The 15,265-nt window shown below is 39.8% G+C and overlaps 1 protein-coding gene across 1 annotated transcript in view; it reads right to left on the reverse strand.

Moving 5' to 3' along the window:
* Window positions 1–1,340: 1,340 nt before the first annotated feature.
* The window catches only part of Smc1b (structural maintenance of chromosomes 1B), a 78,276-nt gene continuing 64,351 nt past the window's right edge, over window positions 1,341–15,265 (reverse strand). The window contains exons 20-25 of the mRNA XM_036208957.1: window positions 8,576–8,732; window positions 7,704–7,858; window positions 6,555–6,706; window positions 4,825–4,894; window positions 2,951–3,061; window positions 1,341–1,484 (exon numbers count right to left, since the gene is read on the reverse strand). Of these exons, the coding sequence (XP_036064850.1) occupies window positions 1,341–1,484; window positions 2,951–3,061; window positions 4,825–4,894; window positions 6,555–6,706; window positions 7,704–7,858; window positions 8,576–8,732 (789 nt within the window). The remainder of the gene's footprint in view (window positions 1,485–2,950; window positions 3,062–4,824; window positions 4,895–6,554; window positions 6,707–7,703; window positions 7,859–8,575; window positions 8,733–15,265) is intronic.

Raw genomic sequence — 15,265 nt, forward strand, 5'->3', positions numbered from 1 at the left:
AGAAGGAAACAGTCTAAGCACAGGGTGTTTGCTTCTCACTTTATTAGTGAGAAACACAAAGTCAGCTGACAAACTCTGGCCCTCTCTGGTAGTTAACTTCCCAGAGCTAAAGAGTCAAGTATTTCATATGAACCACCTGAGAACCTCGTTAGAACCCCACTAAAGCTGGAAGCTGGATCTTCAAGAAGTCTGCTGATCCTGACCTAACTAGGTACTACAGATCACACCCAGTTCCTTGGAGCTGAGAGAATACCCTGAAATCTTCACTTTGGAGCTCCCTAAAGCTCAGAGGCTTTTTGGCTCCCATGTGCACCGTGAGCCTCCATCTACAGCAGACTGAGCTTTAGACAGCCCTCTTCATACCCACTTTTCCCATAAGTTAACATCAGGGCTATTTCAGGGCAAAATGACTATTAATTGTAGCATTTATGTATTTCATAACCACTTAATGTATAGAAAAGCTGTCTTTGCTTTTTTGGGAGTATATAGTTCAGTGACCTTATTACATTTTATTTTGTGTGTGTTTGTGTCTGTGTGTATATGTGTGGTGGAACTAAATCTTGTGTCTCAGTCTACTAAGTAGACACAGAGCACGTTCTGTGTACAAGAAACAAGTTCTATTCAGAAGTGAGGCAGCTCCTGGGTCAGCAATTGGACCCAATCAGACTTCCATGAAGATCTGCAGAGTCCTCCTGTTCCTCTTTGAAACAGGAACACACAGCTGAAAACTGTCCACATTCCTTTCTCCATGCAATAGCATTTACATTAAGTCGCTATTACTAGGCCAACTCCTTATAGTTCTGTACATCCTTAAGATAAACTAGATTTAGAAAAATTAGGATTGTACTAAAGCAGATGACTTCGTTTCACCATCAAAAGTTTTCTGCTTTTAAAACTCATTAGATTACCTGTTTTCAGTACTGACACACTCTCCCTCTGAAATAATTTCCCATACATCAAGGCTGGGGAGGTAGTCAGTGGTAGAACACTTACATAATAAGAGTCTGGGTTCCATTTCCAGGACCACAAAAATAAAAACCCCAAACCAGCTGTTTTCCTTAAAGATAAATGCAAGGCAGGACCAGAGTAAAGATGCTGCAGAATTCAAAATTTTATAACCAATTTATTTCAAAACAGAAGTTCTTAAAAAACAAACGAAAAGCACACACTTCATTCATTCCTACCATAGGAAACCTCCACTGGAATAGAGCTGAGCACCCCTTAACTAGAGTGGGCTATAACTGTATGATTAAAACTGTAGCGATTTTTTTCCATGACACATGGGACTAAACAGAGACCGACCTAACCTCCACAGGGTCAGGGTACAGACATTCTCATTTCTAACGAGACTGGGGGGACTGCGGGGACTGGGACGCTCGTGATACTCTGGGCTTCCGGTGTCTCCTGCTGCCTTCTTGGTCTTCAGTGTCTGGATACTTGGAGAGGTCCAGAGTCAACACGTGGCTGAACATGCATTTGTCATGCTGAAATGGAGAGAGGCCAGTTTTAGCTCTCCTGCTTAGGGGAGAGCTATTTTTCAAAGCGAGGTAGGTCACTAGTTAATCTTGACTCGCACTTAAAAGGGGTTAGTTATCCTGCTTCTTTTGTTTTGTTTTTTTGTGTGGGTTTTTGAGACAGGGTTTCTTATGTATCACTGGCTGTCCTGGAACTCACTATGTAGACCAAGCTGTCCTGAAATTTAAAGAAATCTGACTGCTTCTGGCTCGTAGGTGCTGGGATTAAAGACATGCACTACCACACCTGGCTCAGTAAATTAATTTTTATCTTAACTTAAAGGGGAATTGCCTAAAACTGAAGGTCCTGATTTGTTCCTCTACTCCCTTGGCTTAATTATTTAAGGATTTTATTTTGTGTATGTGTGTGTGCCTGCAGGGTACACATGAGGAGGTTAAAGGACAACTTTCAGGGCTCAGTTCTCTCCTGAGTCTGGGGATGGAGTTTATGCTGTCAACTTGGCAGCTGGCGTCTTTACCAACTGAGCCATCTCAATGGCCTTAGCTCAGTTTTTGACCTAAGTGTTTGTCTGAATGGCTTTAAGACAGGTGTTTTTGAAATTGTAAAAGTTCCTGTACCCCTTGGAGCACTGAGTGAACTGGTTTTTGGATATAGTACATTTTTGCATAAAATATTCACAAGTTAGAAAGGAGAAGCAGAGTATTAAGTCTTTTCTGTTACTATGTACTACTGTTTTGCTAAACACAACTATCACACTAACCTGCTGTTTTAAAGACATTTTTTACTGCATAACTTACTCTTGTGTGTGTGAAAGGGATGAGTTGGTTTCTCCCTCTATCACATGGGTCTGGAGGATCAAACTCATGTCAACAGGCTTGATCGCAAGTGCCTGAACCTGCTGAGCCATCACTTTTAATTTTCTTCGTTCACTTAAACTGTCTTGAATCTCTGCCAAGGGGAGCATCTGAGTAATTACTCAGACCTCACTTTTTAAAAATCATGTGGGGGCTGGAAAGACGGCTCAGAGGTTGAGAGCACTGCCTGCTCTTCCAGAGATCCTGAGTTCAGTTCCCAGCAACCACATGGTGGCTCACAACCATCCCTAATGAGATCTGGTGCCTTCTTCTGGCCTGCAGGGACACATGCAAGCAGAGCACTATACAATAAGTAAATCTTAAAACAAAACAAAATCATCATGCCAGGCGTTGGTGGCCCACGCCTTCAATCCCAGCACTTAGGAGGCAGAGGCAGGCCGATCTTTGAGTACAGAGCAAGTTCTAGGATAGGTTCCAAAGTACACAGAGAAACCCTATCTCAAAAAACCAGAAATAAAATAATAATTTGGTTTATAATGACCCACTTTAGAAAGCCAATAGCATCTGCAAGCTCCTGGACTATATGGATGTGGAAGGGAATCCCCAGGCTGGTAGAGTCGAGGAGTTTATGGGGCCTGTCCTTGCCCTGTGTCTCTTACCTCTGGGTAGATGCCTATCAGTGCATCAGCTCTGGAGTAGAACTCCTCTTTCAGGGAAATGATTATCATCTGAAACTGTTCCTGACTCTGCTCTTTGATGTAACTTGAAACCTGGGAGGAAATAAAAAGCACACATTTCACCAGCAAGGCAAGGCCTCCTTTGGGCTCTGGGAATAATAATTATCTTTCTTTTTAATTTTTAAAATTACATTTGAGTTGATAACTCAAAGATTGGGAAAATAAGCCAGGCAGTGGTGGCGCACGCCTTTAATCCCAGCACTTGGGAGGCAGAGGCTATAGAGTGAGTTCCAGGAAAGGCTCAAGACTACACAGAGAAACCCTGTCTTGAAAAACAACAAAACAAAACAAAAAGATTGGGAAAATGTGGAAAGTGTAGTATATGATTTCATAATCAAGTCTTGGTTAAAGATGAATTCTAGATCTTTTGGGAAGCTCAATTCCAAAGAAATAAGTAAAATAACTGGGGTGTGGTGGTGCACACCTGTAATTCCAGAGAAGCAAAGGGTTTGTGGGAGGTCCTAGAAATCTCAAGGGCATGCCTGAAATCACCTAACATCCTTCCACTAAGGCCCTGACCTCTTAAGAGCTTCCTTTTGAAGCTCAATTGAAGAAAATCCCTTCCCAGTGCCATAACCTTTATGTGGGGGCATTTTATATACAGATATCTCTAGTAACCATTCCTGCATCATGGTTACTGCCACGGCCTCTAAAACCAGAGTCCCTTCTGTGAATGTGGCGTTTTTTCTTTAGCTTATCTCATTAATTCACTGTAGATGAAGCATAGTTATCCTGAATTCAGAGCATTTAGGACCAGTGTACTCTGACCCAGACCAATCTTAGAGAATTGGCAAGTTTTGAACTTTTGAATATTTTGAATGGTTTGTTGTGGTGATATTTTATCTGTGTACCCCAATAAAGCTTATCTGAGGGTCAGAGGAAAAAGCCAGCTACTATAGTAAACATAGAAGTCAGGCAATGGTAGCACATGCCTTTAATCCTAGCACTAACCATGGAGGTCTGGAGATCTGTACAGACAGACAGGAAGTGATAAATGGGCAGAGACAGGAAGTAAGAGGGCAGGGACAGAAAGGCATATAGGTATACAAGAGGCTGTTTGGAGGCTGAGGAGTCAGTAAGGTGAGGTTGGCTGTGGCTTGTCCTATTCCTTTGATCTCTCGGTTTTTATCCCAATATCTGGCTCCGGGTTTTTTATTAATAAGACTGTTTAGCAATTCGTCTTACAGTTTGTTCATTTTGTTATTTTATTTTGTTTGGCAAGCAAACCATCAAATGGCCTAGTCTTCCTCCATGGTTTCTTCAAGCTTATGCATGTTTGTCTTGACTTTCCTCAGTGATGGACTCTGACCTAAAGTTTAATCCAAATAAGCCCTTTCTCCACTAAGTTGTTCATGCTATGGTTTTGTCACAGCAACAGAATAAAACTAGAATAAAAAACGTTCTATTAGAAAATGAACAATGGGCTGGACAATGGTGCCGCACACCTTTAATCCCAGCACTTGGGAGGCAGAGGCAGATGGATCTCTGTGAGTTCAAGGCCAGCCTGTTCTATGAAGCAAGTTCTAGGACAGCCAGGGCCATTACACAGAGAAACCCTGTCTTGAAAAAAATAGAAAAAAAAAAAAAAGGAAATTGAAAGCAGAAGCCCAAAATGGAGGTGGTGGTGGTACATACCTTTAATCCCAGTACTCTAGTAGGCAGAGGCAGGAGGATCTCTGAGTTGGAGGCCAGCTTGGTCTTCAGAGCAAGTCCCAGGAGAGCCAAGGCTACACAGAGAAACACTTATCTTGAAAAACCAAAGTGGGTGGGGGAATTGAAAGCAGAAAAAAACTTACTTTGCCAATGTTAGTATTGTCAAGGGCTGCATCTACTTCATCTAATACAAAGAATGGAGCAGGCCGAAAACTAGAAAAAAATTACATACACATGAGTAACAACTTATTTGTTTTATTAAGACTCAGAGGCAAGGAGTAATAGTACTTAGGGTATACAAAACCTTTTAGAAATTCTGAGAGACTTCTGGTGCCACCATGCCCAGCACCCACACATTTCAATGACAGCTCTGATCTCTCTCCTCACATGTCTGCATACTGGATTCCATGAGTATTCAGCCATCATCTCCCCTCCCCTCTACCTGTTCTCTCCTGTGGGCAGTTAGTAGCAGCAATTATTATAGTTACTTAGGCCAAACTCATGGAGTCATGACTGACACCTTCACATTCCACCCTCTATCTCTCATACTATCCTAAGCCACCACTACCCTTCACCTTGCTTGTTATAACAGCATCCTAACCCTGTGCCTATCACTGCCACATAAAGTATCCTCTACACATGCTAAGCCCACTTTGGACTTGGGGTCTTTGCATTTACTATTCTTTATTGTAACATTCTTGCCTTAGCTATCCACACAACCGGTTTCCTTAATTCTTACCCAGTCTAATCTAATCTAATTTGTAACATGCTTCAGGGCCACCCATATCTCCATTCCTTTATTTTTTTCTTCATGGGATTTGTCATTTTCAAATATTCTCTATATTAGGGAAATAGTTTACAAATATACTTCACTATCTCCTTCTGAAATTTTTTTTTTTTTTTTTACAACAAATGTGTTTTCTAATACCCCACAATGGTTTTGTACATGAGCCTAAGATCTAATACATGGGAGGCATGTACTCTATTGATGAGCTATAGCCCCAGCAAAAATGAAGTTATTTGTTTTTTCTTCTCTCTTAACCCTGGTTGTCCTGGAACTTGCTTTGTAGACCAAACTCACAGAGATCCACCTGTCTCTGCCTCCTGAATGCTGGGATTAAAGGCGTGTGCTACCACTGCTGGGAAAAATGAAGTCTTTTTAAGGAAGACACTTTGTTTTGTTCACAGGAATCTCCACAGAGCCTGCAACAGTATCTGAAAGTGTGAATATTTAGTAGAGTGAAGGGGTAGGGTGCTACCTAGTGAGAATCTCACTCTGCTGTGACCCTGCGTCTAGAGTCCCTCCCCATCCGACCTGTACCTCTCCTGTGGGGCCTGTCCCATTCCTTTCTTGAGACCAGAAGTCAGATTCTTGTGTTCTTGGTAATGGGAAGAAGCAACACTCACACTGCTGCCACCTGCTGTAACTGCTGAAGGCTGTTGTCTTAATTTTACCCAACTTTTGTTTTTTGATTTGTATTTCAAGAGAAACTGTACAACCATCATCAGTGGAAATGAGGATGTTAAGCCCCCCACTCCCTTTTATAAAGGAACAAATATTTTGCTTTCATTACACAGCAGAGCTCTGAGTATAGCCTAAGAAAATCATATGTAAATTAGGTCATTGCTTAATGTTCATTTTTGGCAATCTTGATATCCTATGTGGATTATCCAAATACTTTCCTTTAAAAAATAAAGCCGGTACTAGCTATTGACAACATTTGTCCAAGACTGTACTTGTAGATTTTCTAACTTGATATAGACCTAAAACAAACTTCAATTTATGACTGAAAAAATAGCTTTGCTAAATATTATTAAAGAAAATAAAGATTTTCTGTAGAAAGATGCACTTGGTAGCTTGATGTGGCCTTACCTGTGTACAGCAAACAGAAGAGCCAAAGCAGCCACACACTTTTCTCCCCCTGACAAATTGTCCATAGGCATGAATCGTTTGCCTGGAGCCACACAATTATAGCTAATTCCATCTAAATAAGGTTCTTCAGGGTTCTCTGGGCTAAGAAATGCCTGAAACACATTTATTTAGCCATATTAGAAAAGTAATCAATATATTTCAAGTTGAGTGGCAACATATTTAAATGAAAAAAATTCTTTCTCTTGGTTAGGTTTTCCTCAATTTTGATGTAAATACCTGTAAATACATTTAATTCTACATTTAATCACAGACATCAGAGTTATTCGGGATGAGGGAAAGAGAATGTTCAGTGTATCCGAGGCCCAGGCCTTTCTATGAGAATTCCAGTCAAACCTTAGCAGCAGATGCTGCAGACTTACAAAAACAGTCTCCATCAACTTATTTGTTGGTCTATCTACCTGGCATTTACTATGGGCCACATACTGTAGGTATATGTATGAATCCTGTTTTCAATGAATTAATATGCTTATTTTACTAAATAGGTTATGTTTAGTTGAAATTCTAAAATTCAGAATTAGAATCGTCTCAGTCATAATGTGAGCTCAAACAGAGCTGGTACATAAATCCTGACTTACATCTTTTTCCACATTTAATTCTACAAGTATTTGCTGTGGCTATTGATAATACAACTGGAGTGGACAATAAAATGGGCTAAGAGAGTCATTCAAATGGATATTATCTGGATTTGATCCCACCTTTAGTCTTCTACTCACTTTTGATATGCTGATCAATACAACTATTTCTTCTAACCTGAACCCACCATTACCAGAGAGACCAGTAGTTCCATAAAGTCAATTTAGCAACAGACAATAGAATTTCAACATTTAAAAAAAACTTAGAAAACAAATGATCCAACCCCACTCATGTTTCAGGTGAAAAAATAGGCCCAAAGTGGCTCTGACTAATCTGTGTGGTCAGAATAGTGGTGGAATCCAGAACACATGTCTTGAGATGACCAGTCTTCCTACATTGGCTTTGCACCTACTTCATTCAAGGACTATGCCATTGTCATTTATTTCTCACCAGAAAACAACACAAATGCCTTGATTTACACTAAGCTCTTGTAGTATTGAGGGTTAAGAAACACACCTGGGCACTGCTGTTCCTGCAGAGCTTCTTGTAGATCTGATCAATTGAGACTGAGATATGCTCAAAACACTGGCTGAAAGCATCGTACCTCCGTCTTTTCACCTGTTCAAATTCTTGTCTACATACTCTGGCTTCCTTTCTGCTGGCCTCAAAAGCTAAGAAAAAAAAAAATCAACATTTATTTTTGAGACCATTGGGTTCTTCTCTTAAAATATATAAAGTATTTCCAGAACTGATTTTTGAGTTTGGTTGTCTTAAATATATGTACCTCCAAGATACCTTAACTGCTACTAAATTCTGAGAACATATCTTTTAAACTCAATGAGTCTTTTCCTGGCAGAGCTAGTGTCTAAATATTAGCAAATCCTGACAGTGTATTTAATATATTTATTTTTCTGGTATGAAAAATCTTAATTATATATTTTAAAATAATTACTAAGCCTACTTTTTTTTTTTTTTGTTAAGACAGAGTTTCATGTAACCAGACTGGCTTCAAACTCACTATGTGGCTGAGGGTGACCTTGAACTTCTGATGCTCCTGCCTCTACCTCCAGAGTTCTTGTATTATAGGTGCATGCTCTAAACCCAGTTTATGAGGATTTGGAAATGAAACCCAGGGCTTCATGTACATTAAATATTTGTTCAACAGAACTATATTACCAACCCCCAATAAACCTATTTTTAAAGTAAAGCAGGACATTCTTCATGAAGGAAGACATTTTGTGTTTCAGTATTTAAAAAACACACATTAATATAAAGCAACAGAGAAAAATACATGTTAATAAAAGAAAGGTACAATACAAAGAGGTTGTTGGCACATACAGAAAACACCCATAAATATCATCTTGCTAACAACTATAACTCAATTTTACCATCTGTAGATTCTTGAAACTTGTCTCTGACAGCCTTTAAGTTCTCCTGTGCTCGTAGGTTTGGAGCTGCAGTCTTCAGGAGAGTATTTTCTTGGGATGCTACTTGCTCTAAGAGGAGTGTAAGGTGGTCCTCCACTTCTTTATCTGATTGTAGAGCCTATCATTAGTGAAGAACAGCATGGGTTGGTATGCCTTTAATAATCAAAGGTATAAGACTTATCATTCTTTGAATGTGTGAGCCTATCTCCCATAGCATGTGTGTGGAGGTGAGAGGACAGCTTTTGGGACTAATTCTCTTCTTCCATTATGTATGACCCAGGAATTGAACTCAAGTTGTCAGGGTTGGTGGCAAGTGCCTTCATCTGGTAGGCCACTTTGCTGGCCTAAGACTGCTGCTATCAGCTCTTTCCGTCTCCCTCTTCCCTTTCCCCTCTCTCCCTCCTTTACTCCCTCCCTCCATCATCATCTATCTATTTTGCTTTCTTGAGATAGGGTCTTGCTATGTAGTCCTGGCTGGTCTGGTATTCACCATGTAGACTGGACAGGTATTAAACTTGTAGTGATCCTCCTGCTTCAGACTACCAGATGCTGAGATTACAGGTGTGGCACCACATGTGGCAAGGACGCTACTATCTGACTCTACTTGCACCCTTTGCATCTCCTTGTCCCCTTTGTAAGCCATTCTGGGTTTGGTACTGCAGTCACACAGGCAGTGTTTGCAGCTTCCCTACCCAGCTGTGCCTTTCTTGCTCTAACACTGTATTATGCTGCTCTGGGCACATTCTTTACCTCCCCAGATTATGATCATGCCCAAAATGTGAAAATTCATCTATCATTTGTTTCTTTGTTCATTAAAAATAATATTGGTCATCTATTATGGGTTAGACATTGAAATTTCAATCGTGAAAACTATTTAGTCTTTGCCTTAAAAGAGCTCACAGAGGGCCTGGAGAGGTGGTTCAGTGGTTAAGAGCACTGTCTGCTCTTCAGAGGGCCTGAGTTTGATTTTTAGCATCCACATGGCAGCTCACAACCATCTATAACTCCAATTCCAGGGGATCTGACACCTTCTTCTGGCCTCTGAGGGCACCAAGCATGCATGTGGTACAAGCATACATATAGGCAAAAGGCAAAACACCCATACACATAAAAAAAAAAAACCTTAAAAAAAAAAAACTCACAGAGAAGTAAAAAATACACACTGACATTTACACCAGGATGAAAAAGCCACTTCACAGGATGAGCACAGGTGCTATAGGGCAGAGAGAAGGAATCCAAATGACCTAGAAGGTGTAATGCTTGAACTCCAAAGCCAGTGAATAAGGAGGGAGAGGAGAAAGTGTAGCTATGTTATTCCAGGAAAATTTCCTTGACTCCTAAAGGCAGTTAATTAATATGTAATAAAGATAATATTTAACTCACTAAGAAAAATATTATTTGGAAACTGAAATAAGCTGCTTATTTGGGTGACTTAAAAAATAAATAAATTTTAAGTGACTAAGAATGATAGTTTCCTGCTGAAATACTACGCTTCCAAGTTTCCCCTGCAGACTACAGAAGTCATTTCCACCCTTATAAGGGGCTGGCATCCCATCTTCTTCTGTAGGCATTTTGACCACCCATACTTATGGGCGACCAAATTGCCCCATGTGAATAAACATGGCTAAGATCAGACCAAGCCTCTCTTTCTACCTTCTGTCTCTCTACAGCTGCCTTTAAATATTCGAACACACTGGTGCCAAAAGACCAAGGAAAGCATCTGGAAGTGGAAGTCATCTCCTACCTCCCCAAGCTGGCAGCTCCAAGCCTTTACTCTAGGACCTGAGGGCCTTTTTTTTTTTTTTTTTTTTCTTCTCTCTCCGTCTCAGCCCTTTTTCTCACCTTGCTGTCTCATCCTGACACAGTTTGACCTAGGTGGGAGGCCACTATGCATTCAACCAAAATACACATGCAACACAACAAAATGCCAGGACAAGGTAATCAGTTGCACTTAACTTAACCCTAGTTAGATCTGGGAGTTCACCGGAGCTTTCTTCTGCCTTTAGACCCACTGGGATGAAGGCATCAGAGACTTTCCATTGGCTGTGAGAACCACTAGATCAGCCAAAAGCTCTGAGAACCTTCCACTGACCCTGTAGTTTCTTAATCCTAAAACTATAATGTTTGGGGACACCCCCTTACTTTCTAGGTGCATTTAGTCATTACAAGACATAGATGGTGCTCTATGCAACTGGATTTGACCCCCTCCCCTTTTTTTGCCTTTGTCTCTCATCTGCTTCAAGATTTTCTGTAGAATTGAAACCAGTGATTCTCTTTTGCCTTTTAATGCAAATCTGGTTGCAAAATACATGGAGAAATGGCCCATTTGGAACTTTCAACTTTTAGTATCTAGACTGATAATAATGGAATGGCAGCATGGTCTGAGGCTCTCCCCCCATAAAACTCAGTTTAATGTTTCTCAAGGTTCTGGCTTACAACCATGCTCAGAGTCAGAATGACTTCCACTGTTTTTTCTGGGCCTCTAATCTTTATCTATTCCTGAGACTACACAGAACTCTTGCCTTCTGCTTTTGACCTAGCCTGTCTCTCCTCTTTAAAGCTAAGAGGTAAGCATTTTGGATTGTCTGCCCCAGCTGCAGACACATACAAACTGGTTATGGATATGCTGATCTCTGGGTTCAATCTTAGAGAGAATTGAATGTCTTTTTGGGTACTTGAAAATTTTTTCCTGCTGTTCTATTCTACTGAGAAGGTAGGCGAATTGAATGTCTTTTTGGGTATCTGAAATTTTTTTCCTGCTGTTCTACTCTACTGAGAAGGTAGGCTCTGGAGTTGGAATTTGGCCTGTCTGCTCTAGACCCAAGCATGTGTGTTTTAAAAAAGTTTCTTCCAAAGTCCATCCTAGGTCAGGCTGGTCACCTGACTCTGTGACAGGGAGGAGAGCAAACCAGAACAGTTCAGGAAAAGACACTTTGTTCTTGAGAATAACTAAGAAGCCAGCTATATCCTTTAGAGGTTACAAATGCAAGGTGTTTTTAGTTTTTCAAGACAGTATTTCACTGTGTAGCTCTGGCTATCCTGGAACTCACTCTGTAGACCAGGGTGGCCTCGAACTCATTGTCTGCCTGTGCTGTGATTAATGGCATGCATCATTACTGCCCCCAAAAGGAAAGCTGTTTTAACTCTGAATTCTCCCCACTTTTCCTTCATTTTGTTTACTATCTTTTTAAAGCTTTTGTTGAAATTTTAACTTTCTGTATTTTAGGATTTGTAAGTTCATTGAGTAGGACTTTAAAAGGGTGCACAGATAATCTTAATTTGCTAGAACATCCTATTATTAACATGGATTCAACTCTTGTTCATGAAAAAGGGTAGCTTGCCATATCTTGGCTAATGACCTAGCAGCCATGTGACTTGGCCACCAACTTTACTAATGTTAAAAAGAGGACATGCCATGTGACTTCACTGTGATCTTGGTTAGGGTGACTTCACTTATGTCTTTGCTAATTTTGTTAAGCTTTAGCTATTGGATGAAACAGAATCACATAAAAAAATATGGCATTTTATAAAAATACATTATAAAAGGATCACGAAAATGAGGTTCTCTGTCTCTGTGGACTGTATTTAAAGTTTACTTTGATACTAATAACCTTTAATTTAAGGATTATGCGTGCTTTAAGACTCAAACTTAAAAACTGTATAATCCTAATCTTATAAAAGGTAGCAACTTGTTGTAAACTGTTAAAGATAATTAAGATATAAAAATTAATGGGGGCTGGAGAGATGGCTCAGAGGTTAAGAGCACTGACAGCTCTTCCAGAGGTCCTGAGTTCAATTCCCAGCAACCACATGGTGGCTCACACCCATCTGTAATGAGATCTGGTGTCCTCTTCTGGCCTGCAGGCATACATGCTGTATACATAATAAATAAATAAATCTTTAAAAAAAAAAAGAAAAAAATTAATTGTCAGTCAAATGTAAAAAAGCTTAGGACAAATGTAATTCATTTAACTCCAAATGACAAGCTCAGAGAGAATAATTTTTATCTTCTATCATATAGTATTCTGCATATTTATCAGAACTAAGAAAAAACAAGTTTAAAGTAAACAAAGTTTGTTTATTGTAAAATAATATTTAAAATCAGGTATATAAAAATTCATCATGAAAGTTTGAATGCTTGAGAAAAATAGGTCAAATTAAGTGATATACCTTAACCCATAAACCCTCAGGTTCATCAGGAGATGATTTAGATGAAGGAGATTGTCTCCAACCTGGGCTCACCTGTAGTGTTTTTTGAGAATATAATCTATTCTCTGCCCAGATAGAGCTCCAAGGCAAGTGCCTACACTCTTACCTTGAAGCCTACAAGGAGTACACAGGCTTTGGGATAATGCTTGTGGATACTTCTTAGAAATTCCAAAAGCCAAAAGCTTATTTAATGTGATTATCTTGCTTTACAAATTATGCCTCTAAATAATCAATAGAATGATATTAAGAAATGTGCTTATAGCCGGGCGGTGGTGGCGCACGCCTTTAATCCAGCACTCGGGAGGCAGAGGCAGGCAGATCTCTGTGAGTTTGAGGCCAGCCTGGTCTCCAAAGCGAGTTCCAGGAAAGGCACAAAACTACACAAAGAAACCCTGTCTCGGGGGAAAAAAAAATGTGCTTACTACTGTCAGTATGTGGTAATCTACCAATCTGTCCATCAACAAAAGGAGTAAAGAGTTGGCCTTCTTTGTTAGTTCAGTACATGTTACATGTAAATTATGTTACAGATTTGACATGACATGCTTTCATTTTTCATCTGTTTGTTGACTGTATGAAATGAAATGTTATAAAAATTTTACAAGGCTCTGTTAATAGGGCTAATTTTAGAAAACTATAAAATGAATCATTTATTCTTAACAAGGCAGTCACTATCTTTGGAAATATACCTTTTATTAAAAAATTGAAAATACTTTTTGGGGGAATACAATTTAGAATGAAATGTCTTTTTACATAACCTAGCAATATAAAACATTTACTGTATAATCCTGGAACATAAGTGTAACAATTTGATGTTAACAAAAATATATATTGTCATGTTTTCAAATACTAGATATGGACATTTAAGGTAATAGTCCCAATTTTACTTAATCAAATTGTTTCTAACCAGAAATTTTGTTTTATTTGAGATACTGTTTTTGCTCATTATCATTTAAGACACTCTCTGTTCAGATTCATTCCTTGGATGCTGACTTTAACTGACTTCTTTCACACAACCTCCAGGTCCCCGTTCCTTATGCAGGAGTCTGATATAAACAAACAGCTAGTTACAGTCACCTTATCCTTCTACAGATTCTAGTACACAGTCCAGTTAGTTGTACAATTTCATTTAACTTTATATTATATTGACTCATGTTAATGTTGATGTAAAAATTCCCTCATTAAAGTCTCTTAAAGTTCCCCACAAAGTTGTAGTTATTACCTCCTGACTTATGTTCTGGATCTTGGCCAACAGTTAAGTTTCACAATGGCCCCTTGGTTGGCTGTTGCTCTCATTATCCTTCTGTGAGCCTTGAAGCAGTTACTGAGAGAGCCACACTCCCAAACCCCTAAACGCAGTTTGGGTGACTTCTAGAAGGGACCTAGTGGGCCATGGGTCATCCAACTCATCTGTCTTTTTTCCACGCTGGACATTGTTTTTGGGACTCAGAACTAACAGCGAGACTGAAGCCTTCCTTGAGTCAACTAACCTCTATCTCATCAGCCCAGAGCAGCTTCACATCCTCCTCTTCAGGACTACCTTGACTTCTTGACTGGTGCAGTACTCCACAATGAAAAAGGACCAGATCTGACTACTGCTAAGGATGGATTTATGCCTCCCTCAAACAATGCTGCCTCTCTGCCAATCAATCAATCCTAACTGGTTATAAATGTAGCCCAAAGACACAGGGACCAAACACACTGGTCCCTCCCACTCTGGCTTCTCCCCTTGATCACTTTTTCTTCCTTATTATCTTCATACCTATGTTTTTTTTTAAAGATTTATTTATTTATTTATTACATATACAGAAGAGGGTGCCATATCTCCTTACAGATGGTTGTGAGCCACCATGTGGTTGCTGGGAATTGAACTCAGGACCTTTGGAAGAACAGTCGGTGTTCTTAACCTCTGAGCCATCTCTCCAGCCCCATACCTATGTTTTTTAATTATTTTTTTTTAGATTTTATGATTCCCCGTCCTCCCTTCTCCCGCCCCCATCCCCCCACATACCTATGTTTTACCCTGTCTTTTATAAGTTTTACTTACTGAATTTCACCCTATACACACAAAAAAAAATGTTTCACATTAGCTTTCCTGATAGCTCTCACTATGCAACAACTCCACTTGTTCCTGATCCATCTGCAAAAGAAGACCTTTTGGATGCTGTGGAAAATCTGGCTAAAAGGGACCTTCATCTCTTTCACCCCAGGCCAGATATAACCCTTTATGTTAGTCCTCTATTTTCTTCTGCCCCTTTCTTTGATGTTCTGTGGCTCCCTGATACTTCTGCTAGCTTGTTTTGGTGCAACAGTCCCAGCAATATGACAGACCAGTCACTGTTACCTGAATCAACATTTCCTCTCACTGGCCCACTCCATCTCTCCTGCATCTGTTCCTTCCTACCCCTCAAACTTCCCCCAAAAATCTTTCAATTCTATTCTGTA

This window comes from Onychomys torridus, chromosome 16 (assembly GCF_903995425.1).
Source record: "Onychomys torridus chromosome 16, mOncTor1.1, whole genome shotgun sequence".
Classification (NCBI taxonomy): domain Eukaryota; kingdom Metazoa; phylum Chordata; class Mammalia; order Rodentia; family Cricetidae; genus Onychomys; species Onychomys torridus.